The 25,225-nt window shown below is 43.2% G+C and overlaps 1 protein-coding gene across 1 annotated transcript in view; it reads left to right on the top strand.

The window, feature by feature from the left end:
* Positions 1-6,097: 6,097 nt before the first annotated feature.
* The window catches only part of LOC139751183 (uncharacterized), a 36,411-nt gene continuing 17,283 nt past the window's right edge, over positions 6,098-25,225 (top strand). Inside the window, exons 1-4 of the mRNA XM_071666316.1 lie at positions 6,098-6,422; positions 17,873-17,911; positions 20,591-20,734; positions 23,199-23,321. Coding sequence (XP_071522417.1) covers positions 6,293-6,422; positions 17,873-17,911; positions 20,591-20,734; positions 23,199-23,321 — 436 coding nt within the window. The 5' untranslated portion in view covers positions 6,098-6,292. The remainder of the gene's footprint in view (positions 6,423-17,872; positions 17,912-20,590; positions 20,735-23,198; positions 23,322-25,225) is intronic.

The raw sequence follows: 25,225 nt of genomic DNA, 5'->3' as shown, positions 1-25,225 counted from the left end.
GGGATTCAAATAACTTGGTTAAGTACTGACACCTGATGATGAGGTGGATTGTCTCCACGAAACATGTCGTGCCACGTATAGAAAAATTACATGTTAAATGAAATTGTATGAACTACTGAAGTGCGACTTCACCATGCTATCATCACGGACTGTTGTGATCATATATATATCTATTTCTATCTATCTATCTATCTATCTATCTATCTATATATATATATATATATATATATATATATATATATATATATATATATATATATATATATATATATATGAAAGAAGAAAGTTAAGAGTAAATGTGAATAAGAGCAAGGTTATTAGGTCTGTACAGTAGGGTTGAGGGTCAAGTCAATTGGGAGGTAAGTTTGAATGGAGAAAAACTGGAGGAAGTAAAGTGTTTTAGATATCTGGGAGTGGATCTGGCAGCGGATGGAACCATGGAAGCGGAAGTGGATCATAGGGTGGGGGAGGGGGCAAAAATCCTGGGAGCCTTGAAGAATGTGTGGAAGTCGAGAACATTATCTCGGAAAGCAAAAATGGGTATGTTTGAAGGAATAGTGGTTCCAACAATGTTGTATGGTTGCGAGGGGTGGGCTATGGATAGAGTTGTGCGCAGGAGGATGGATGTGCTGGAAATGAGATGTTTGAGGTCAATGTGTGGTGTGAGGTGGTTTGATCGAGTAAGTAACGTAAGGGTAAGAGAGATGTGTGGAAATAAAAAGAGCGTGGTTGAGAGAGCAGAAGAGGGTGTTTTGAAATGGTTTGGGCACATGGAGAGAATGAGTGAGGAAAGATTGACCAAGAGGATATATGTGTCGGAGGTGGAGGGAACGAGGAGAAGTGGGAGACCAAATTGGAGGTGGAAAGATGGAGTGAAAAAGATTTTGTGTGATCGGGGCCTGAACATGCAGGAGGGTGAAAGGAGGGCAAGGAATAGAGTGAATTGGATCGATGTGGTATACCGGGGTTGACGTGCTGTCAGTGGATTGAATCAAGGCATGTGAAGCGTCTGGGGTAAACCATGGAAAGCTGTGTAGGTATGTATATTTGCGTGTGTGGACGTATGTATATACATGGGTATGGGGGTGGGTTGGGCCATTTCTTTCGTCTGTTTCCTTGCGCTACCTCGCAAACGCGGGAGACAGCGACAAAGCAAAATATATATATATATATATATATATATATATATATATATATATATATATATATATATATATATATATATATATATATATATGACGTAAATATGACGGTCTCGATTAGGGCATTAAGAGATGAGACTTTAACAAGTGAAAAACTCTCTCCCCGTGATGTTAAGATATGTAATTACGAAGAAATGATTGCACACACACACACACACACACACACACACACACACACACACACACTGTAATGAACTTTCTCCATATAGAATTCAAATAGTGAAAACAGTAGAGATGGGGTTACTGCCCGCTTTTAATGGATGCAATACCATCACATCTGAGGTCCAACAAGGAGTCATTATCACGTGAATAAGAAAGGAAGTTTATCATTAGGTTCTACACTGTGGCTATAAGGTAGCTGTTTATCTCGTTATCTGGAGTGTATCAGACCTAACCCTATTCTGCTGAATGACCTACTATTTCACAGTTGAGCAAAAGATTTATCGTAATGGTTGTAACAAGGTAGATATAACAGAAAAAAAAAAAAATGGATGTAAACATGGCATGAAAGAAAACGTACGATCTATTCGAGTAATTGTATCCCGTAAAAAAACGTGTGAATGAAAACATTTGTTTGTTCGCGACACTTAGCTGATCTTCTGGTACCCAGAGAACGATAAGCATGTTACTGATACGTTATAGGTTCTGCTCGTAGGGTGAATGTTACTGATACGTCCAAGGTTCTGTTCGTAGCGTGTTACTGATACGTTCAAAGCTCTGTTCATATGTCAGCATTCCCGTGTAACAGTGTTAAGCCATTCATTGTTTAAAGGAAAGTCACTTGTGCAGAATACTGAATAATAATAATAATAGTAATAATAATAATAATAATAATGATAATAATGATAATAATAATAATAATTATAATAGTAATATTATCCCTGGGATAGGGGTTGAAAGAATTCGGCCCCCAGTATCCCATTCATGTCGTAGATGGTGACCAAGAGGGACGGGAGTGGGTGGCTGCTGGAAATCCTCCCTTCCTGTATTACTTTGCTAAATCAATGAACAGTACAAGAACAGATGAAGAAAAGTTAACTGGCAAAGAAAGGATATAAGGAGATGGAGTATTATGGAGGACTGAAGAATGTGCTAAATGAAATGGTGACATGAGGTGTTTGGTAGATGGAGGTACGCGGAGGAAGATAATCATGGCGAATAATTCAGCGAAAATACAAGAGGAGGCGAAAGTCTTGGGTGTGAAGTGGATGGCATTGCAGTTGAATTTCTCAAGAAAGATGATGACAGTGTTCCTGATGATTTTTAAAATGTGTGTAAGGTACAAGATGAGGCGCCTGAGGATTGGTGGAATGCGTGTATAGTACTATCATATAAAGACGATGGAGAAAGTGGTACTTAAAAGGGTGGTAGCATGATCAGAGCATCAGATGTGGGAGGAGTATGGTGTGTTTAGGCTTGCTGGAGGTTACGTGGACCAGGTTTTTGCTTTGAAGGATTTTCATGAGAAGTGTTTAGAGAAAGAGAGGGATTTATGGAGAGTAAAGGGAGACTGATTAAGTGCATATACGTGTGCGTCAAAAGTGGAGGCAGGAAAGAGGTGGGGGGGGGGAAACCAAGGAGACAGAAGGGGGTTTCAAGGGGTACATCGTATCCGGGCCCGGAGGTCCAAAAGGGGACCCGGGAATTTCCTGGGATCTCAGAAAATGTTTGCATATATTGAAGACTAGCAGCATTCACATTGTGTGAGTCTATATAGAATATTTTTGAAGCACATGTGAAGTGGACACTACTGTGCATTTCCAAAATTTGCTCAATGCGCTGAAGGCCACAATACATTTAACAAATTTTGGTAATGCACAGTTAAAGCCACTGGATCTGTTGAATTTGTTAACAGAGTACAGAGACTTGGTGACTTGTTTTCAAATGTTTGTCTTAGCTTAAGAGTGCTATTAACAATTTCAGCAACGGTATCTTTTGCAAACTCAAGCTGATTAAGAATCATTTAAGATCTACAACGACTCACGAACGTCTTGTGGATTTGGCTGGACTTAAGTATTGAATCAAACATTGCCAGAACAATTCATTTTCATGCTCTGATTCGAAATTTATCTCAAGACAAGGCCAGGAAACCCCGTTATCAATAGCTTCGATTTTGTAAACAAGGCTAGGAACATTGATTTGCCTGATCGTAAACTCATTAGTTTTGATGTGAATTCCCTTTTCCCTAAAGTCCCCATTGATGAAACCATCACATACCCAAGGAGGAAATTACCTGATCTCAGTCCTGCTTTGCTCCTGCCCAGAAAAACTTTCATTGACTTAGTAGATCTTTGTGTTTCGAATAATGTTTTGCAGTATGATGAAGGCAATTTTTATAGACAGAATTTTTGGTCTTGCCATGGGAAATCCCCTTAGTCCTATCCTCAGTAACTTCTTCATGGAATATTCTAAGACTGAAGTTCTAACTTCAATCAGTAATCATCCAAAAATAAGGTTTAGATCCGTTGATGATGCGTGGTCCTTATGGCCATCTTCCCAAGATTATGATGTTTCCTTTAATGAATTAAATAACATCCACCTCACCATCAAATTTAAGACTGAATGGGAGAAAGAAGGCAAACTGCCGTTTCTTGATATGTTCATAACAAGGGAATTCGATCATTTGTCCTTCAAGATATATATATATATATATATATATATATATATATATATATATATATATATATATATATATATATATATATATATATATATATATATATTTCTCAGTACATGATTCCTCTGACAAAAATATTTATGTCTGTTTTTAAAGAGCATTACGGGTATGTGATCCAATAATTCTAGTAGACGAATGTAGTCTTATAAGACGTATCTTTAGGCAGTTATGTTCTCCTAAGTGGTATGTGAACAAGGCTTTCTCGAAAGCTAGGAAGACATTTTCTGCATCTATTAACAAAAATGTGAAAAATGATTATAGGTCTAGATGTTTAGTGTTGCCCTATTCTCCTAACTTAGCTAATGTAAGACAAGTACTATAAAAAAAGAGGCCTTTAATGTTTTTTTTCAGTACAGTAACAATATCAATAAGACCTTAATTAAACGTAGGCCAAAGTATCCAAAAATTGGGAGTGTTTACGCCGTCAAATGTAAGTCATGTAAAGATGTATACATCGGCCAGGCCGGCAAAATTATAACTGAGAGATGCTATTGGCACGCAGGGATGCCCACAAAAAACGCGATCGCTAAACACTGTCATGAAAACGATCTTCCTGTAAACCCTTAACAACCCAGTCATATTGTACCCCTTAATCTGATTATGCTACTAGTAACGTCATTGAATCTCTCTTAATTGCTAAGAACTTTAATATGTCCCCAGGTGGCTTTAAAGCCCATCCTATTGTCAACCAAATCATTATGAAGGAATTATCAAGAAACGAAAACATAAGAATATTGATCGAAGAAAAATTGTCTCGTTACCCATGCCAGCCCCCCCCACCCCGTACCCCTTCCTCCTTTTAATTGTCACTGTCGGTCAGGCCATTGTGTTGTCTGTGATGACAGACGTCAGATGGCATTGTTGTGGTGTTGGGATTGAAAAAATATGTATGAATAATTGGCACCTGATGAGGCGGACTGACTACATGCAAAGAAAAATTACGTTAAACAAAATTATATGAACTACGGAAGTGCGATTTCATCATTATACACACACACACACACACACACATATATATAGGGGATTATATATAGGGGATTAAGAATACTTCCCACGTATTCCCTGCGTGTCGTAGAAGGCGACTAAAAGGGGAGGGAGCGGGGGGCTGGAAATCCTCCCCTCTCTTTTTTTTTTTTTAATTTTTCCAAAAGAAGGAACAGAGGGGGGCCAGGTGTGGATATTCCACTAAGGCCCAGTCCTCTGTTCTTAACGCTACCTCGCTAACGCGGGAAATGGCGAATAGTTTAAAAAAAAAAGAAAAGAAAGATATATATATATATATATATATATATATATATATATATGGATAGATAGATAGATAGATGGATAGTGGTAATATCTTTATCAGGCATTTAGTTGCACGTGCCTTCTGCGCTAAAAAAAGCTTTAAAAGAATATTTCTACATGCTTAAGCTCCACGCTTATCTTGTGACGTTACCGTATGGATTTTTCTTTGCTACAACTGGGACAATGTTTTACGGGTCAGTTAACGCATAGTTCATCATCACACCTCTTCATCATCACACCTCTTCCTCATACCGTCTCGACCCTCACCTTGATATAGGATATCGAACACCCTGCCCAAGGTCTGGGTCAAATAAGTCTTTTCGCCCATGTTTCGGGCCACGTATTTTTTCTGACTTGAGGATGTACTGGAGACCTTTAGTGATAGAGGCATTAGATCCTTTAAGTAGTGTTTTGAATCACGTTAGGTAACTCATGACCGTCTACATTATCGAGCTGATGTCTGAGCCATAACAAACCTATGAACAAAGATATTTCTATGTTAAATCTACAATGCACTTTATGTTCAATGGATCATTAAACACTTCCACTGAGCGGAGAAATACGCTGGTCGTAGGAAACTTTTCAAATATGTCTGACGTACGAAAAGAAAAAAAACTTTTTCAGATATTCATATCTCTCGTCTACGATATAGAACTGGGTTATATATTTTTCGTATCCGTATGGGCAAAGTGATTAGTCAACCCCCAACCAGGAAGTGCAAGTTGGCTAATTTGGAACGAAACAAAAATTATTGACATGTAAGGCTGAAGAGAAGTTGATGGAAGACGTTACTTAATTATCCCCTCCCTACTTACTGCCCCCAGCAACCCCTGTGAATGGTTAGAGAAGCTGTGGTAGGCGGAGCCTCTTGTTGCCAGCCTGACCTACATCCTGCCATAGGAAATGGCTTCTCTCCCCTCCCCTCTGGGTCATTTCGTCCCAGGCAGCCTCGCACTACTAACGGACGGGGTAGGCTGCCTCGCCTCTCCATTGCATCACCCACACAAACCGGGAAGGAAGGATGTTAGCTTAATATTTATTACTTTGAAGTCTTGCTTATCTTCGTGGCCGTGTAAAGGTTCCGCCTGTCCCTTGTGAACAGTGACCTGTGTGAGGTTTAGTTGAGATGGCGTTACGGAAGAGTTTAATGAATTTGTTGTACGCGAGAGGTTATGGGGTGGCGGGTCATGTTGTGTTGTGTTGTGTGACGCTGCTGTTCCTGCTGCTTCTGCCGGTCGCCAATGCCCGACCACAAGGTAAGTCACAGGACGCAGCTTGGCCTGGTCACCTTTTTTTTTTTTTTCCAGTAATATTTCCCACAGAGTTGAATTTCAACCCGTAACTCATCCATAATCATCGTAAAATGTTTAAGTTCTAAAGTATCATTTCTCCTTTCTCTTTGTACCATTGTTTGATCGACTGAGGTTTGGTAGAATAGGATTCTAATGTCATTAAAGATGGTACATAAATGCTAAATCACATATACTTATCTCAAGTGTAGTCCTCAGGTTCCCTTGAATTCTGATCTTCGTTCTTTATCTTCGAAGTGGCCTTCTCTCTCCCCTCATCGCCTTAGGAAGTCTCAAGTTATTAACGACAGCCTTTCTGCGTTAATAGGCTTGGTCTTATGGTAACCGTGTATTGCCATCAATATCTCTAAATTTTTATGAGGGATCTGCGATTGTCTTCAGTGTGAGGAGCATAATCCACAGGAGACACGTTTGTTTATATTTCCATTTTTGTTGCCATGGGTGTATCCTACGCTTTCCGGTGGACTTCTTGGTAGTAATATCTATATAATCCTTAGCATAGACGTCTCTGGCTGGATACATCAGGATATCCACAAGAATTAAAAACCCTGAGTCGTCTCTAATCAGTTACAAGATCTCTCAACGATCAAAAAGAAAACGGCGAGGTCTGTAGTCTAGTTATCGTAGTCAAAACTGACTCAATATTTCTCTCCTACTACATGTTATCGACAAATCATGAAACCAATACACAGACGAGTGTCCTCACATGACCACATTCAAGACGCCACATACGCTACGAGGCTGGTGTTGGGTTATGTAATGGAGAACGTACATAAATGTTTTGTAAACACACACGAAGACCTGCTGGTCAGTATCAACATCGAAGACACAAGAGAATTCTTCAGTTATGTCCACGGTATTAAAGGATACCTATACAGATCACGACCTTATAATTAACACTGATTAAGCCAAGCAATGCAGGTGTATATGAAGGAAATATAATTAATGTTGATTATCACCTGCTTGTGTGTGTAATCATCTGTATGTTTTGTACGTGGAGGAAGTTCTGCGCTCGTGGGGCCTCACCTCTTTTTACTATAACTTTATAAACGGTATGCCGTCTATGTTCGCAGTTTTATCACTTGTTTTGTTTATTTATCATTTCATCTGTTAGTTATACGATTTTTTGTGTTGTTTAAAATCTTCCAAACGAGTTCCTAAGGGTACCTGATTGCACGTTATATCCTGTGGTTGTTTTATCTTTGCACATTTGGAAAAACTGTTCATAGCTGAATTCATCAAAAATGGTTTCAAAACTTAAAGATTGCTGTCGTCATCTCTTTCTCTTCCATGCTGGACAAATTTAAGGCCACAAACCTCTCATTGTAACTCAGCTTTCCTGTGTGTGTATGAGAGAGAGAGAGAGAGAGAGAGAGAGAGAGAGAGAGAGAGAGAGAGAGAGAGAGAGAGAGAGAGAGAGAGGTTAGTAAGAACTAGATATGATCCCACATTTCTAACCCCCCTGATCGCTCACATAACCTGTCAACCCGTCCAGTCGTATGCGTGATCTCTGGTACAACACCGGGTTGCTCAGTTCCGCATTGATATCCAGTATAAGTTTTGCATTGTTACCTGTATCAACAACGAGTACACTTAGCAAAGATACCATTCGATAAGTAACTGACTACCTAGTAACAAGGTATGTCTGAAGCAGATCTCTTCACAAGAAACCACCGCTGGCCCTTATACAAAAGCTTTTAATATATGTATATCACATATTTGATTCAATAGTCCCACCTACATTACTGATGTTTAGGGGCGTCCCATGTGTTGGATCAACTATACTCTTTCACCAACGGGTTTTATATTTGATTGGTCACAATACATACGCAAGCGTTATACTGTATATCAAGTTCTAGTTATCGTGCAAGTGTCATGCTTAAGTAATTTACTTATCATTACTATTGCGTCGTGGAATATGTAACTGCGCCCTAGATCTCGCTTCTTGTTATTCATCTGTCGTTTCGCTCTGCGTCATCCGCCATCTTTATTGTTGTCATAGACCCTATTAAGCCTCGGTATAAACTTTTTTTTTTTATATCCATGGCTCGAGGGGTTTCCAGCAGCCATTGAGACGTGATTTCCTTGGAATGGACCGATGTTAGGAACACCGTCGATTATCCATGACCTCGGGAGTTTCCGGTTACCTGTGAAATGTGACTGAAATATGCAAATGTTGCGGAAGCCACGATATTTATTTAATGCGAATGGATAAGCAGGTAATAGGCATGAATGTAGATAATTTGCATGGATACAATGGCCGGTAGTTATTGCAGAAATTCATAATCTCAACCTTTTTCCGTAAACCCCTTGATATATATATATATATATATATATATATATATATATATATATATATATATATATATATATATATAGTATATTTACAGTTTACACCTCACAGAAGTTACGAAATTTCTGCTCTGTGTATTCGTGCGTTTGTCCAGCACCGCGCGGGGGTTGGGGTGGGGTTACGTGACAGTGACGTAGCGGTTACCCATCATCCAGTCAGAGAACAACACCCTCTTGATTTAGCCAGTAAATAGCTCGATACGATGCGTGAGTAGTCGTGAGCTCGAAATCTTTACTAGTTTGAGGATGAAGTCGTCTTGCGGTAGACATTACATAAGTTACTCCGTTTATTCAACTTTTTTTTTTTTTATGAAAATGAAGAATTAGTGGCTTATTAACGGAAACACGTCGTTTTACCGACCACTGTCCAGTGCCCCAACTGCCATATTCCATATTCCCTGTATGTACCGTAAGGATCAACACAATTAGGTATGTGGCCAATGGGGATCCCCATTCTTAAAACCGAGAGGCGTCGGCAGTGTGAGTTCTCTACACTAGTGACTCAATAAGGCACAGTCCTCCCAAGCAGTCATCATCCAGCGAAGACCATTGGCTGCACAAGACTTGAGATCACCACTACCCGTCATGGAGTGCTTGAACATACCCCAAGTACATCCACTGACTTGAGGGGCGTCTGCTATGAGGCGTCGTGGCTAGGCGATGAGAGCACCATCAGGAGACAGAGGGCGTGATCGCGGAGATCGAGTAGACTGGTGCAAGTCAGGATGAAAATACGCGCGGGGAAGGGAGCTGAACGAAGCCTAGTTCTTTGGGGGGCAACGAGCGGGTTTCTCAGACAATTACCATCGTCCTGCTCATAGAACCAGGCGACCTACATGGACAGGAACGCCATCCTCCCCGGCAGCATAATCTACAGCGACGTCTGGCGTGAGTGTATGTATAAGTCGCTGTGGGATGACAGGTACACACAACGTTATCACATTGAAGGTTTTATCGACCACACACACACACACACACACACATATATATATATATATATATATATATATATATATATATATATGTATATATATATATATATATATATATATATATATATATATATATATATATGTATATATATATATATGTATATATATATATATATATATATATATATATATATATATATATATATATATATATATATATATATATATATATATGAGAGAGAGAGAGAGAGAGAGAGAGAGAGAAAAGCTGTGGAAGGACGTAAAGAAGTGGGTGAAGCGGCCAGGAATCCTTTCTTTGTTCCTATACCAGGACCTGACCTGTGCCTAACGCCACTTTTATATGCCGCCCACCTTAACCTTCCGCACTCTGATAGGGTTAAGGAACCTGGGCTGGCCCGCGCCCTAACCCCGATGACTCAGAACCTGCCCCTATAATGCAAGAATCATACGGTCACCCTCAGCTACCCGAAACCTGGTCCTTCTAGTGCCTGTGTGCTTGCAACTATAGAGATAACACGTGTTGAATTTTTGGTTGGCTAATAGGGGGTGTCCGGGGCCAGAGCACCGGTTAGGAACAGTTATTCTCAAACAAGGTTAGGTTAGGTTAGGTTAGGTTCAGGACGTATATCATAAAGCTCCGGTTTAGCGATATGCCTTTCGATGTGAATGAGACGATTTTGCAACTCATTTCTACCGCATATCTCTCATTTCTGTCTCTCCCTCAGCGAAAACCCCGATTTTCGCTCTCGTGTAACAGGTTACGTTCGGCTGAGTAAGCTTCATTAGATGAGTACATACCAAAAATTTTCGGTTGAGCTATATGCTTTTTCCCCGATGGTATTTGGTGTGAATTGGGTAGTTGCATCTCGTTTCTACAGCAAATCACTCCGTTTTTGCCTCTTCCCTACCCAAAACCTCGATTACCCGCGTTTCCCCCACTAAGATTGTCACGGGGAGGATCTTAGGAAACGAGTGATTTGCGAGAGAGATCATGACTTATCATCGGTTAAACCTATCGCCCACCAAAACATCTCTGTGGGTCGGAAACTGTAAAATTATCCTTTCTTTCTCTTCCTGATATTTTCGTTCAGTCTAGCTTTTACTGTAGCCGCAGGAAATTATGTTTTCATAGTGTTTCCTGTTTTTCGCTGGGCCTTTGTTACGTGGTCGGGGTCTTGAGGCATTGACGTAAGTGCCATCTATAAGCCACCAGTGCTCACTTGGGCCAGATGGGCGGGTCCTTGACCCTCGTCACGACTCAGGCTTTTTATATGGAACCTCGTCATTGTCATCTATAGTTTTTTTTCTTTTACCATAATTATCATCGACATCATCATCATCATCATTACATGGCCACTGTCATCATTATATTCTTCTGTATCAACCCTTTTAGTGTGGTAGACCATGTCAGCTATTTACGGGATGGGATGCAGGGAGATGAGAGACTTTGGGAAAAGGGTTGGTTTGAAGAGTCCTCTGCCATGGGGACTGGAAGAGTTTGTTGAAAGAATCTTGGGAGTCTTGAACTGGTGGTGACAGATATCCAAGTGTTTAAGCATTTGAAAGGAGTTCGTTTAGAAGACTTTGGCATGGGTAGAAGGTTTAGGATGGATCAACGTAGAAGGATAAGGTGTGTCGGGGTCAACCTAGGTGCTATAGGAACGTAACCCTTTTAATATCACCGACCAATACCTCAAGGGTAATTAATTAATGGCTTAGAGGGACGCCACCATGCAAAGGGAGGAGGACTCATGTCTTCGTCAGCTGCTTCACTGCGGAGGTGTGATTATCTGTCTAGTAGAGGGTGCTTTCATTGATACAAGAGATATCAATGTCTGATACACCATACTGAACCTTCCGTTTGTTTTCTGTGATTTCGCGCAGATGGTCAGAGTTATATAACCTGATGCATATATTCGTGTGACATAATAAGCTTATCATTAGCTTGTCATTGTATATACATACACGTCCACGCACGCACATATACATACCTATACATTTCAACGTATACATATATATACATACACAGACATATACATATATACACATGTACAACATGTACATACTTCATACTTGCTGTCTTTATTCATCCCCGTCGCCACCCTACCACACATGAAATGACAACCCCTACCCTCGCATGCGCGCGAGGTAGCGCTAGAAAAAGACAACAAAGGTCACATTCGTTCACACTCAGTCTCTAGCTGTCATGTAATAATGCACCAACACTACAGCTCCCTTTCCACATCCAGGCCCCACAAAACTTTCTATGGTTTACCCCAGACGCTTCACATGCCCTGGTTCAATCCATTGACAGCACGTCGACCCCGGTATACCACATCATTCCAATTCAGTCTATTCCTTGCACGCCTTTCACTCTCCTGCATGTTCAGGCCCCGATCGCTCAAAATCTTTTTCACGCCATCTTTCCTCCTCCAGTCACTGGGCCACGCAGGCTGACCCTTGAGACCTTCACTACTGAGGTGTGTGGCCCTCCCCACACAACACCAGTCTGCACCCCCACCATCCATTCCCTCCTACAGCCACTCCATCCACATACACCCCCATATATGCCGGCATACAACCACACCCTGTCTCTATATACCCCACCACACATGGAGCCGTTATCTCTGCCATCATTCACCATCCCTATACAACCAATGATACAGTCTTGGTATTCATATAGTCATACAACCTCACCTTATGATGTAGATATCCGTCATACAACACCAGTATTCCTCGCCATAGATACTTCTATAGGATTGCAGTAACTTTCTATGCATCATACATATATATACAATACCGTTATCTATACAACCCGCCAGACCTTGCGCCATAAACTGCTTATTCCCCCTGCTATGTGTACTTAGCAAATTTTCACCAGTGCAAAATACGCTTCACACATTCTTGCCATATAGCATCACTGTGTTGCAGATTCCGACTACGCATCCAGTTGCTAGTCGACTGCTGTAAAGAAGGTAATTAATATCATAAAATGGCATTAACATGCAATAATGACCCTTAACATTGCTCCAGACTGGGATGACTGACCTCATAAAAACTTTTTTTTCCCATAAGTTATCGTACTCAGGGGTACCTTATGCATTCGGTCAAGCCCTTGACCATGAGAGATTACGTCATCGTACACAAAGGGAACAGTTTACGTACTTAAACTCTTTTTCTGTATTAGGAATTGATACTCAAAACATATCCTGTTGAGATGCACTTCGAACAAAATTGGTATGGGCAAATTCAAACGAGTTTTAAAGAACAACCTACGAAACGAGCTTGATGTGAGAGGATATATACAAGACTTTAGAAAGTAAAGTCAATAGCGCGAGGCACATCATCCTAGTGTAAATGTACAATGACAAAGGTAATTCTTCATAATCCAGGAAATGAATACCTTTCTCTTAGCCCGTGTATCATCGAGATAATTGATGTCGACCGTATCTTTCCACTTCACATCACTCCTTAATTGTATGATTATAAGGGAAATGGGACCCATAAGGCTGAATTTCCTCCTAGTAGCTTGGATTTCAGAGCAGTCTTTTTTCTTTTCCTTGTATAATGAAAAATCATCCTGCAGGAACCAGAAGGAAGGAGGGAACAGGCTGAAGAAAGGTATCTTTCTAAGTAAACATTAATGACAGGGTAGAAAGCGGAGCTTCCCTAACCTGCCTGAGCTAGTGTTTGTTTAGGAAGTAGCACAGAGACCATTCATGATACGAGTTTGTATTGCTGTTGAGATTCGCACCTTTCCCACTAAATGTCAGGTTGACGTATGACGTATGTCTGTCAGTCGCCGATCTCACACTATACTATACATCTGTCATACAAAGTATAACACTTAACTTCTCCATCCAACTTCTCCATTCATGTATGGATCAACGTTGCTGGATTTTACTTCTTACACTATGGTCAAAGTCATTCAGCCAGAGAGAGGTGGAGGTAAGCATTAGTAAGGCAAAAAGAAGGATGGACCAGGGAATTTAAAAGATCAGTCGGCCGTTCCCGTCGTGAACTGAGCGTAAAGTTTTATGGAGTCGTAAGCTGAGAATGCTGGACGTGTTGCTGGTTCGTAAACTCAACAAACTGCTAACAGTAGTCCTCAGTAATCATCTCTTTAATGGAGGTGTCATTATTACCGTCAGCTGGGCATGTGATACAATGTTTACCTTCAGAACTGGTCAAGTAAATGGGTCGACCATATTTCAAGACAGCTAGGCTGCGACCGGTGATGGAGATACATCGATTTACAGATGAATTGAAATAGCAACAGATTATTGGACCTTTCCGAAGCTAATTGTGAGAGTGGATGACATCAGAAACTCACAGACAAGGGGGGTAAGAGTTAGAACGTATACAGATAGTTCAACGAAAGTAACCTTCAAATTGTCCATGTGACTAGGAGGCGCAAATAATGTAAGTCGTTAAAAATCCTGTTGAAAAAGTGTTTTGCCACATTCGAGTTAAATTTACGTTTGCTCACGAGTTTGTACCATTACTACGGGTCAAATCAGACGAATCAAGTCTACTGTTCATGTGCTGCAGTTCACATCATTTTTCTTTCTCTTGGGCATCTTTCTATTCAGTCGAACTCGCCTAAAACCCAGCCTACTTTTCCTGTGCTTAGCCAAACCTAGCTTGACTCCCACTTATAAAGCCTTAAGTTACTGTGGTCGGGGCCGACATGGGTCCTTAGGCAAGGCTGGGAGCGCTGGCTGTTGGACCAATGTCGTAAACAAATGATTATCTCTGGAAGACTTACGTCCATCACTTTTATATTCTGTTGCTTGATAGATTACTTTTTCAGTATATTTAGATTCCACCTTCACAGTTTTGGAATATTAAGAGGCCCAGATATTTTGTCCTGGTAACCCTGCTACCTTGGTGGGTCCAACCCACTTTGGTTGGTGTGGTTACTTAGGTTTTGGGCCTATCGATTGCCAAGGTCATATATTAACTTAGGTTTTAGGCCTATCGATTGCCAAGTTCATATTTTAGCTTAGGTTTTAGACCTATCGATTGCCAAGGTCATATATTGGCTTAGGTTTTAGGCCTATCGATTGACAGGATCATTTATAATCTCAGGTTTTGGGCCTCTCGATTGCTAAGGTCAGATATTAGCCTAGTTTTTGGCCTATCGGTTGCCAAGGTCATATAGTAGCCGTTGCCGTCAAGCTGCAACATCCACCAACCGAAAAAAAAACCTTTGAACTCCTTCTTCAGGTATTAAAGATAACTCTTCGAACACATACACTAACAGTGGATTTGGCCCTAGGCCAACCTCAGGTTAGCTGGTTGGTTCCTCCGGCGTCACGCGGGCCTATCGACTGCCTGCGGTCATTTAGGAACCTTCCAATCGAGATGACTTGAAACATCTTGTTGAAGCGTTTAGGATAGATCTAAACAGTACATCTTCTCAGTGCACACCATGGCCCTCGGCCAACTGAAGCTCCTCTTGACCTACATACATTATATGGCTGGTCGTGGCCGGCCGCGCGGGGAACCAGTTTGGATGGAGGTGACAGACAGCGCCAGATAATTCATTCATCCCGTAGGCTGGATTTCCGGGTTGTCCCCACCTCCATATTGTCATCCAGCTTACGTGATGACTGAGGCAGCGTCAGCCCGATGCCATGGGCATTCCCCACGGGCACAGCAAAAGTTTTCGCTCGTAAATTTTCATAATATATGAACTGTTTTGCCTTTCACATTTTAGCAGAAACAGCTTTATTTGTAGAAGGTTAGATAACGGTCCTATATACTCCAGCTGTGTTGAGATAAATAAAAAGACTACAGAACCATATATTATGAATGAAGTTTTAGGAATATGGTATTGGACAAGGGTGTCGAGAGATACAACAAATAAGGGATAAGGCTGCTTAGAAATATGAAAGACGAGATTAGGGTGCCTTCATGTAAATATAACTTGAAAACCACTCACTGGTCTGTGACTTCAGATGGCTCGGAGGAGCGATTCCCCGCAACCCTAACTTGAAATTCAAGGTCGCCAGGACACTTACGTAACTTAGGTAAATGCCTCAAGTTCTCGCTGATCAGACGCTTGTCACGACCTCACTGACCAGGGAAATTTTGTATTCTCAAGCTACATTTATCGTCAATGAGATGTATAAGACAGAAACGGGGGCAGTAATATAATGTTTATCTCTTTGGGGAAGTATCCCCCTGCTAAAAGAAAAAAAAAAAAAACTACGCCCCGTGACGAAGCCATTATTTCCGGCCTAGAGTTTGGTTTTATTGTCAATGTTCTACCACATGAGAGAGCAGGCAGCTGCAAAGCATGGAACAAGGGCTTAGAGACATAGCTGGAGGAGAGGAGGTAGAGCGTGGGTATCGTCAGCTGATAAGGTTAGCTCACAAGAGTACCAAAGTCAGATGTCATTGGGTGATACAGACAAGTCTTAACGAAGGACAACACGGAATCATTATTTTTTTTACGTCTTTCTGTTTCTGTCATATCGATCCATGCGTTTCTGATGATATCTTCCACGATCACAAACAACCTCGTTAGAACCCAGTGGTCTGTCGTTGTCTGAATTCAGTTGCATAAAGTTGAGATATATCTTGTAAACACTAGACCAGAGAGATGACCCAAATGATAAATAGGGGAACATAAATGGTTTCTTGGGATCAGGAGGAACCTGCTACTGCAATAATTCCAACAAGATTCTCAATATTCAGTCCAGTGTAAGCATATCGATCTTTGTATACCATACGCCTCATTTCACTTTAGATTGGACATGGCTTTCACACATTTAATCCCAAAATCTCGACCAATCTTCACCCTTGCCTCCGCCAAATAATGATCTGACATCCCACCCAGTTGCCCTTTTAGCACATTCATATCCAAGGGTCTCTCTTTTGCACGGCTGTCAGTCAGTATGTAATCCAGGTATATGATCCCATTGACCATCTTTCCTACTCACCCACGTGTACTTATATATGTGCCTCTTTTTAAACCAGATATTCCCAATCAACACTTCTTTTCCCAGTACACAACTCCACAAACTGTTCACCATTTCTATTCACCTTACTGTATATCCCACGCCCCCTAATTATACCCTGAATTGCCACATTTATTGCCTTCGCATTTAAATTTACCATCATTAATACCCAGTCGTTGGCATGAAAACTGCTGACACACTCAGCTGCTCCCAAAACACCTCACTTCATTCTTCTCATGGCCCGGTACATGACCACTAATGGTCGTCCAATTCTCGTAATCCGATTTCATTTTACCCACATCAGTCTGGGTGGGACCCACTTCCTTACACTCTTTCACACATTCCCACAACTCCTGCTTCCGCAGTAGTGCTACCCTTTCCTAAGCTCTCACCCTCTCACTAACCCCTGACTTTACCCCTAAAATGATTCCCAAACTATCCTTACTCCTGAGGTTTGTTTCACTCCGAGATAGAATATCTAGGTGCCTCTCCTGAAACATATCATCTATCTTTCTATATTTCTCATCTTGGTACACCCACACGCATACAGACGCCCTAGCCTGAGCCTTCGAGGAGAATGAGCACTCCTCACTTGGCTCCTTCTTCTGATCTATCTTTTTTGGATTTGAAATCTTTCACGTTATCTTTTCCCACAGTTCACTGGTTATAATTATCAGTTGGGCCTTAGGCATATCAACTGACAGGGTCAGTCAGCCAAGGCAACGTTATCAACTCAGGTCAGAAAATGTTCAAAATGTAGTCCAAAAAATGTGTACACGCTCTCACAATATTATGGTCCCATTTTCTTTGTCTCTGATGAACTCTTTTGAACACAATAACACAAACGTTAGGGATCTGTGGAGGTAGTATTGGAACACCAGTCATGTCCAAGCATCTCCAAAACCAGGGGGTTAGATATCAGCACAAAAATCATGGGTTGCACTTTACTATGTCCAGACTTGAAGGATATTTCAGCTTCCCACGCGAGTCATACAATCATTCCCGGGGTTCCCCAGCCTGTGTGTAAAGCCATAGAATTTACGTAACTTTAGAAATGATCATTAATACTGGCCACAATATTCCCAAGATGTAGTACAACAGAAACTGTTTGTTTCTCTTGCAGTTGTGGCCATCGGCGGTGTGAGCAGTGACGGGGATGAAGGTGAGTGTTGACGCTATCTTTGTTTACATTGTAAGGCACGCACACACACACACACACACACACACACACACACACACACACACACACACACACACACACACACATATTACAATGATAATAAACTGTTTACTACTATACCCCCAGAATCGAACCCCGGATCATCTGTGTGACACCAGGTAGCCTAACCCAAAAGCCACGGGGTTCGATTCTCGGGGTATGGTGAACTTTAACATCGATAAGAGCAAGGTTTTACATATCCTTAGTAAAAAACAAGAAGGCAAGATACCGTGTGAATTTCATTTAACTACAATTGGTGAATAAGAGTAGAGGTTAACATGTAATAATCTCTGATGACCAATAGCCAGTTAAGCAGTGTGCAGAAGCACTGAAAAAAAAGCGAACAAAATTCAATGATTAATAATTTGGGATTCTGCATTTATATTTAGGAAACTATTTCTTATTCTTTGCAGTTCACTGGTGCATACGTTTCCAATTTGCCAATTTAGCCATCCTTACTAGAAAAAGCGACTTAGAATGAAGTGAGAACATTAGCGTGCTATCAAAATGATTCGAGGCATGAGAAATAAACCCTACGAGAGTCGACTACACGACTTAAACATAATAAACTTCGAGAATATAAGGTTGGGAGGTGAATCAATACATGTAAACAAGTTAAAGGCTTCGATCATCTTGATCTAAGAAGGTACATCAGGCTAGATCTGTCTGATTTCAACCGTTATAATACACAAATTCGTAGGCGAACGTTCTTCTACGATTAAGAACGTAGTAGAACGTTCTTTTCCCTCATCAGCATTGATAACATATGGAATGATTTGCCATTTTATAGTTAAAAGCGGCGGCACCATGGCTATGTATAAGAAAGCGCTAGATATATACTTCGTTTCCAATCCACAGCTTAACATTACATACGCCTCCTTAGTTATATGAAAAAAGAAAAAGAAATAGTACGGAAAGGACCCCATGATCTAATCTATACTTCATTGTAATATTCATTGGCACGCCGAAAGATCTTTCATTTCCAGGAACAGGGTATTGGACGCGGAACAAAGTAAGAAACAAATGGATGCGGCCGGCATGGGAAATTGCTGTTCTGAGATATTGAGATGTAAGGTTAAACCACTGAGTACCCACACGCGCGGAACTCCCTCCCTCCCCATATGCAGCAGCAGGTAATCACACACACACACACACACACACACACACACACGCATCATTTTCTCTACAAATGTAAGGTTTACATTTTGTTCGTTCTCAAAATTTGCATATACACATTCAAACTGGAAATGCTGTGTTCACAGCGTTGCCGGAAGGTTGATGAACTGTGCAACCGTATATGACTTCATATTTGTATTATGTATGCAAGTAGGTTAATTATATAGAGCTCCAATGGCGATTGCAGGGTGGTGTCAAAGATGACTTGGCCTTAAATATAATTCTAAAATGGCCACCTTCTGATCACAGATAATAAAGCCAGTTTGATAATATTTGAGTCATGGTGTTTATATATTTGTTGATACGCTTTTCTTGGGAATATCTTAATTTATTATGAAATAGCACTGTTGTGCATAATGGGTGTTCATAGTAATATGAACCCTCGCTAAGTAATGGCGTGCAATTCACTGCTAACAAACAGCCTACGAACACGCGTCAGCTGGACGAGCAGTTTAGACGGGGCACAGCTGAATAGTTGCCAGACACTGTAATTACAAGGCCTACGTGGAGTTCCTCTGCCTTAACCAGTACACGTGCGCTCTTCCCACACTCTTAGCAAGGAAATAGACGAAGAGTGGAACGAGACAGACCACTCCCATACTCAAGACTTTCTTTAGAGACAAAAAGAAAAAAAAAACATTTGGTCGACAATGGTTTGTATGTTTACAAAGCTCGCGTTGTACAGTTAGGTTCGGTAACACGCTATCAGCTGGCTATGTGCGTCTGTTCGGAAACAACCGGTATAGACCCCGTTGCTCACCATTGTGAGACGAAGGGTATTCGAGTACTTAGTATTTCGAATAGTTGTTTTTTATACACTCCCAAAGCCTAGAGGGCCTCTTGCCCAGGGGTCCCGGGTTCGATCCTTGCTGTTGGTTGGAGGTTTGTATGTTCTATGATATATATATGTGTGTGTGTGTTTGTTCCTATGAGTCCACGTTGCTTGTGTTACAAGTAACATAGTATTTAACCTACACAAAACTGCGGAGAGACTAGGCTATTTGCCTGTAAAGCTGAGCCGCCCTTGTTCATGGATTGCTAGTGACATTCACAGCAATAGCTCTATGACAGTTCCTTGCGTCTGCAGAAGTGCTAGTTGCTAATGCAATCTGTGGAGTTCCTGTGGTCAGCTAGGTGGGTCACAAGTCCTGTGGTCAGATGAGAGAGAGAGAGAGAGAGAGAGAGAGAGAGAGAGAGAGAGAGAGAGAGAGAGAGAGAGAGAGAGAGAGAGAGAGAGAGAGTTCAGGTCGACGTGCTGACCTGTAGGCGGCCCAGGAGCGCTACTGACTTGACACAAATCCTACCCCATCGAGGGATTGTAGGATCTACCATCACGTAGTGTCACCTTATGTGTTAAAGGAACTCTCCCGTGCAGCAGTTCCTCGGCTGGTGTTTAGCCCTCCGCCTCACAGGTGTTCCATTCCTCCTACATCTTCTCCTCGGCAGAGTTCCCCATCCCGGACAGCTGTCAGGACTTCGATGTCCAGATGTGCGAGGAGTTCGCTGCGACTGGTGAGTGTGAGCGGAACCCAGCCTTCATGGAGGCCGCCTGCCAGCGGACGTGCGGAACTTGCAAGCCCAACTCAAGAGGTCGGTGGTCCTTCTTCACATGCCTCTCTCTCTCTCTCTCTCTCTCTCTCTCTCTCTCTCTCTCTCTCTCTCTCTCTCTCTCTCTCTCTCTCTCTCTCTCTCTCTCTCTCTCTATCTATCTATCTATCTATCTCTCTGTGTACACACGAGACTTATTCACTTCGTATTTCAAAAGGTTTTCTAGGACTTCCTTTCGTGATTAACGCAAGCTTATACAAACTGTTTGTGTCCATCAAAACATAGAAGTGGTCAGTTGATAATATTAATGGATATGTTGACGTAATTCAGCTCGCCTCCTGTTTACATTCACTGTCATTCATCATCATATCATTGTCCACACTTCCGTGAGTCATGATATGCATTATCGCTCACTATCACTACCACTCTTAATAGCCACAAATACAATAAAAGTCACCATTATTACCTTTCATGATGATGTCACTATCTGTTTATAAGTAATTTTAAGTAAATGTTTCTACTGTAACACATTTTTTCTTTCCTCACAGTATGAGTCATTATCATTTTTGGGAATCACTGTCAGTCACTCTCATTATTCTGTTCACCATAATTTTTATGGGTAGTTTTTACTCCCACTCACCATCATCGCCCGTCACCATCACCATCGGTGGGCATTGCTACGAGTCGTAATCACGTAGAGTCACTATCACTCATGGTCACCTATCATCACCATCAATCTACTACCATCTACCATCACTGTCACACACTTGACTCACAATTAATATCACTATCAACCATCAACCACTATCATCCCATCACTATCATTCTCCAGTCACCCATCATCCCTATCATCCACTATCGCTGTCATTCACAATCACCCACTCATCATCTCTCACTATCCCTCACCATCACATCACCGACGGCAGTGTCGAGTTACGTGTGTATGATGACTCACTATCGCTCATCTCACTGTACACTATCACCCACCATCTTTCACTGTCACTTACTAGTGTGGAGTCACCATCACTGACTGACGTCCTGCAGATCTCACCATCTCTCGCTATCATTATCATTCAACAGGAGTCATTATCGCTCACCATGACCAACCATCTCTCACATTCACTCTCTATCACTGTCGGGACTGCGCAGGTCTCACTTGTTACTCACCATCACTCACTGTCACCTGCCATCTCTCACTGTCACTCACTGCCACCGCTGATAGTGTCGGGGTGGGTGTGAAAGTCACTCTTTCACCATCATTCACTGTCACCCACCACCACTGTCTCACATTGTCACTGTCATCAATAACCCTCTATGGATATCAACAACCAGCTCTCACTATCACTCACAATCTCACACCTCATTCCCCCCCACCACTCACTATCATTTACAGCCTCTCTATCACTGACTGCAATATAGGGTGTGTGTATGGGCAAGAATCATTCTCACTCACATAACTCACCATCTTTTACTGTCACTCACCACCTCGCACTATCACTTACTATCGCCTTCAGTCTCACACCATCACTCACTATCTGACAGTCATCCACCACCTCACACCATCACTTAGTGTCACTCAGCAACACTCACCATCTCACACTATCACCCGCCATCCTACACTTTCATTCTCCATCTCACTATCATTCATTATCATCCACCACCTTACACAGTCATTCACCGTCTCTCACTATTATTCTCCTCTTGCTATTACTCACCATCTGACACTATTACTATTACCCATCATACCACTCTAACACTCACTATCACCCAGGGTCTCACACTAGCACTCACTATCACCCAGGGTCTCACACTAGCACTCACTATCCCCCACAGTCTCACACTAGCACTCACTATCACCCAGGGTCTCACACTTGTACTCACTATCACCCAGGGTCTCACACTAACACTCACTATCACCCAGGGTCTCACACTAGCACTGACTATCACCCAGGGTCTCACACTAGCACTCACTATCCCCCACAGTCTCACACTAGCACTCACTATAACCCAGGGTCTCACACTTGTACTCACTATCACCCAGGGTCTCACACTAACACTCACTATCACCCAGGGTCTCACACTAGCACTCACTATCCCCCACAGTCTCACACTAGCACTCACTATAACCCAGGGTCTCACACTTGTACTCACTATCACCCAGGGTCTTACACGAGCACTCACTATCACCCAGGGTCTCACACTGGCACTCACTATCACCCAGGGTCTTACACGAGCACTCCCTATCACCCAGGGTCTCACACTGGCACTCACTATCACCCAGGGTCTCACACTGACACTCACTATCACCCAGGGTCTCACACTGGCACTCACTATCACCCAGGGTCTTACACGAGCACTCACTATCACCCAGGGTCTCACATTATCACTCACTGTTACCCACCATACCGCACTACCACTCACTATCACCCACGGTATCACACTGTCACTCACTCTCACCCACCGTCTCACACGATCACTCACCATCTCTCACTATCACCGCGGACAGTGTCGGGGTGTGTGGACACGCGGGAAGAATGTGTTGGCTGGGGCGCCTCCGGTGAGTGTGACATCAACCCCGCCTTCATGAACGTCAACTGTCCTGCCACCTGCAACACCTGTCCTCCCGCAGGTGAGTCACGACACCTGTCCTCCCGCCCGCCACCTGCAACACCTGTCCTCCCGCAGGTGAGTCACGACACCTGTCCTCCCGCCCGCCACCTGCAACACCTATCCTCCCGCAGGTGAGTCACGACACACTGTCCTCCCGCTGGTGAGTCACGACACCTGTCCTCCCGCCCGCCACCTGCAACACCTGTCCTCCCGCAGGTGAGTCACGACACCTGTCCTCCCGCCCGCCACCTGCAACACCTGTCCTCCCGCAGGTGAGTCATGACACCTGTCCTCCCGCCCGCCACCTGCAACACCTGTCCTCCCGCAGGTGAGTCACGACACCTGTCCTCCCGCCCGCCACCTGCAACTCCTATCCTCCCGCAGGTGAGTCACGACACACTGTCCTCCCGCTGGTGAGTCACGACACATGTCCTCCTGCAGTTGAGTCACGACATCTGTCCTCCCGCAAGTAAGTCACGACATCTGTCCTCCCGCCCGCCACCTATAACGCTTGTCCTCCCGTAGGTGAGTCACGACATCTGTCCTCCCGCAGGTGAGTCACGGCACATGTCCTCCTGCCGTTGAGTCACGACATCTGTCCTCCCGCAAGTAAGTCACGACATCTGTCCTTCCGCCCGCCACCTATAACACTTGTCCTCCCGTAGGTGAGTCACGACATCTGTCCTCCCGCAGGTGAGTCACGGCACATGTCCTCCTGCAGGTGAGTCACGACACCTGTCCTCCCGCCCGCCACCTGCAACTCCTGTCCTCCCGCAGATGAGTCACGACACCTGTCCTCCCGCAGATGAGTCACGACACCTGTCCTCCCGCTGGTGAGTCACGACACCTGTCCTCCTGCAGGTGAGTCACGACACCTGTCCTGCAGGTGAGTCACGACATCTGTCCTACCGCAAGTAAGTCACGACATCTGTCCTTTCGCCCGCCACCTATAACACCTGTCCTCTCGTAGGTGAGTTGTAACATCTGTCCTCCCGCAGGTGGTGAGTCACAACACCTATCCTCCCGTAGGTGAGTTATAACATCTGTCCTCCTGCAGGTGGTGAGTCACAACACCTGTACTTCCTCTACCAGCAACACCTGTTCTCCCACAGTCTGGAATAGCTGTCCTCCGCCACCAGCATTTGTCCTTCCGTATGTGAACAACAACACTTGTCCTCCCACCAGCTGCAACACTTGTCTTCCTGCATGTGTCACACACCTGTTCTCCCGCCGCCAGCAACACCTGTCCCCACTTATGGGAGTACCACACCTGCCCTCCAGGCCACCTGCAACGCCTGTATCTCTTGCCACATCTCCTCACGCTGTCTGCAGCACTTGTCCTTCCGTCATCTGCAACACTTGTCCTCCCACCACCTGCAACACCTGTTCTCTTGCAGGTGAATCAAACACCTGCACTACCGCTAGCCTAAGTACTTACCCTCTCGCGACCTGTAACACCTGTTTTCACACAGGTAAGTAACACACCTGTCCTGCCACCTGCGACACTTGTCCTCCGCAGGTGAGCCACACACCTCTCCTCCAGGCACCTGCGACATCTGTCCTTCGGTGGGTGAGTCACACACACACACACACACACCTGTCTTTCTATTATTATATCTGCACACAAATCGACCCTTGGGTAAGGCCATCACACACCTGTCCTCACACCTGTGACTCAAAGCACGGTTCTCAGGTGTCTCACGCACACCTGCCACCTTGATCCTGCACAGATCACATTGATCGTCCACATATAATACGTGCCCTCCACGTACGTACTATCCATCACGTATCACACTACCCTCCACCTACCACATTACCCTCCATGTACCACAGTACCCTCCACGTACCGTACTTCCCTCCACGTTCCACACTACCCTTCACGTACCGTACTACCCTCCACGTACCGTACTACCCTCCACGTAC

Source organism: Panulirus ornatus, chromosome 1, assembly GCF_036320965.1.
Source record: "Panulirus ornatus isolate Po-2019 chromosome 1, ASM3632096v1, whole genome shotgun sequence".
Taxonomy (NCBI): Eukaryota; Metazoa; Arthropoda; class Malacostraca; order Decapoda; family Palinuridae; genus Panulirus; species Panulirus ornatus.
The sequence above is the reverse complement of the archived record's forward strand: the minus strand, read 5'-3'. Positions and strand labels throughout refer to the sequence as shown.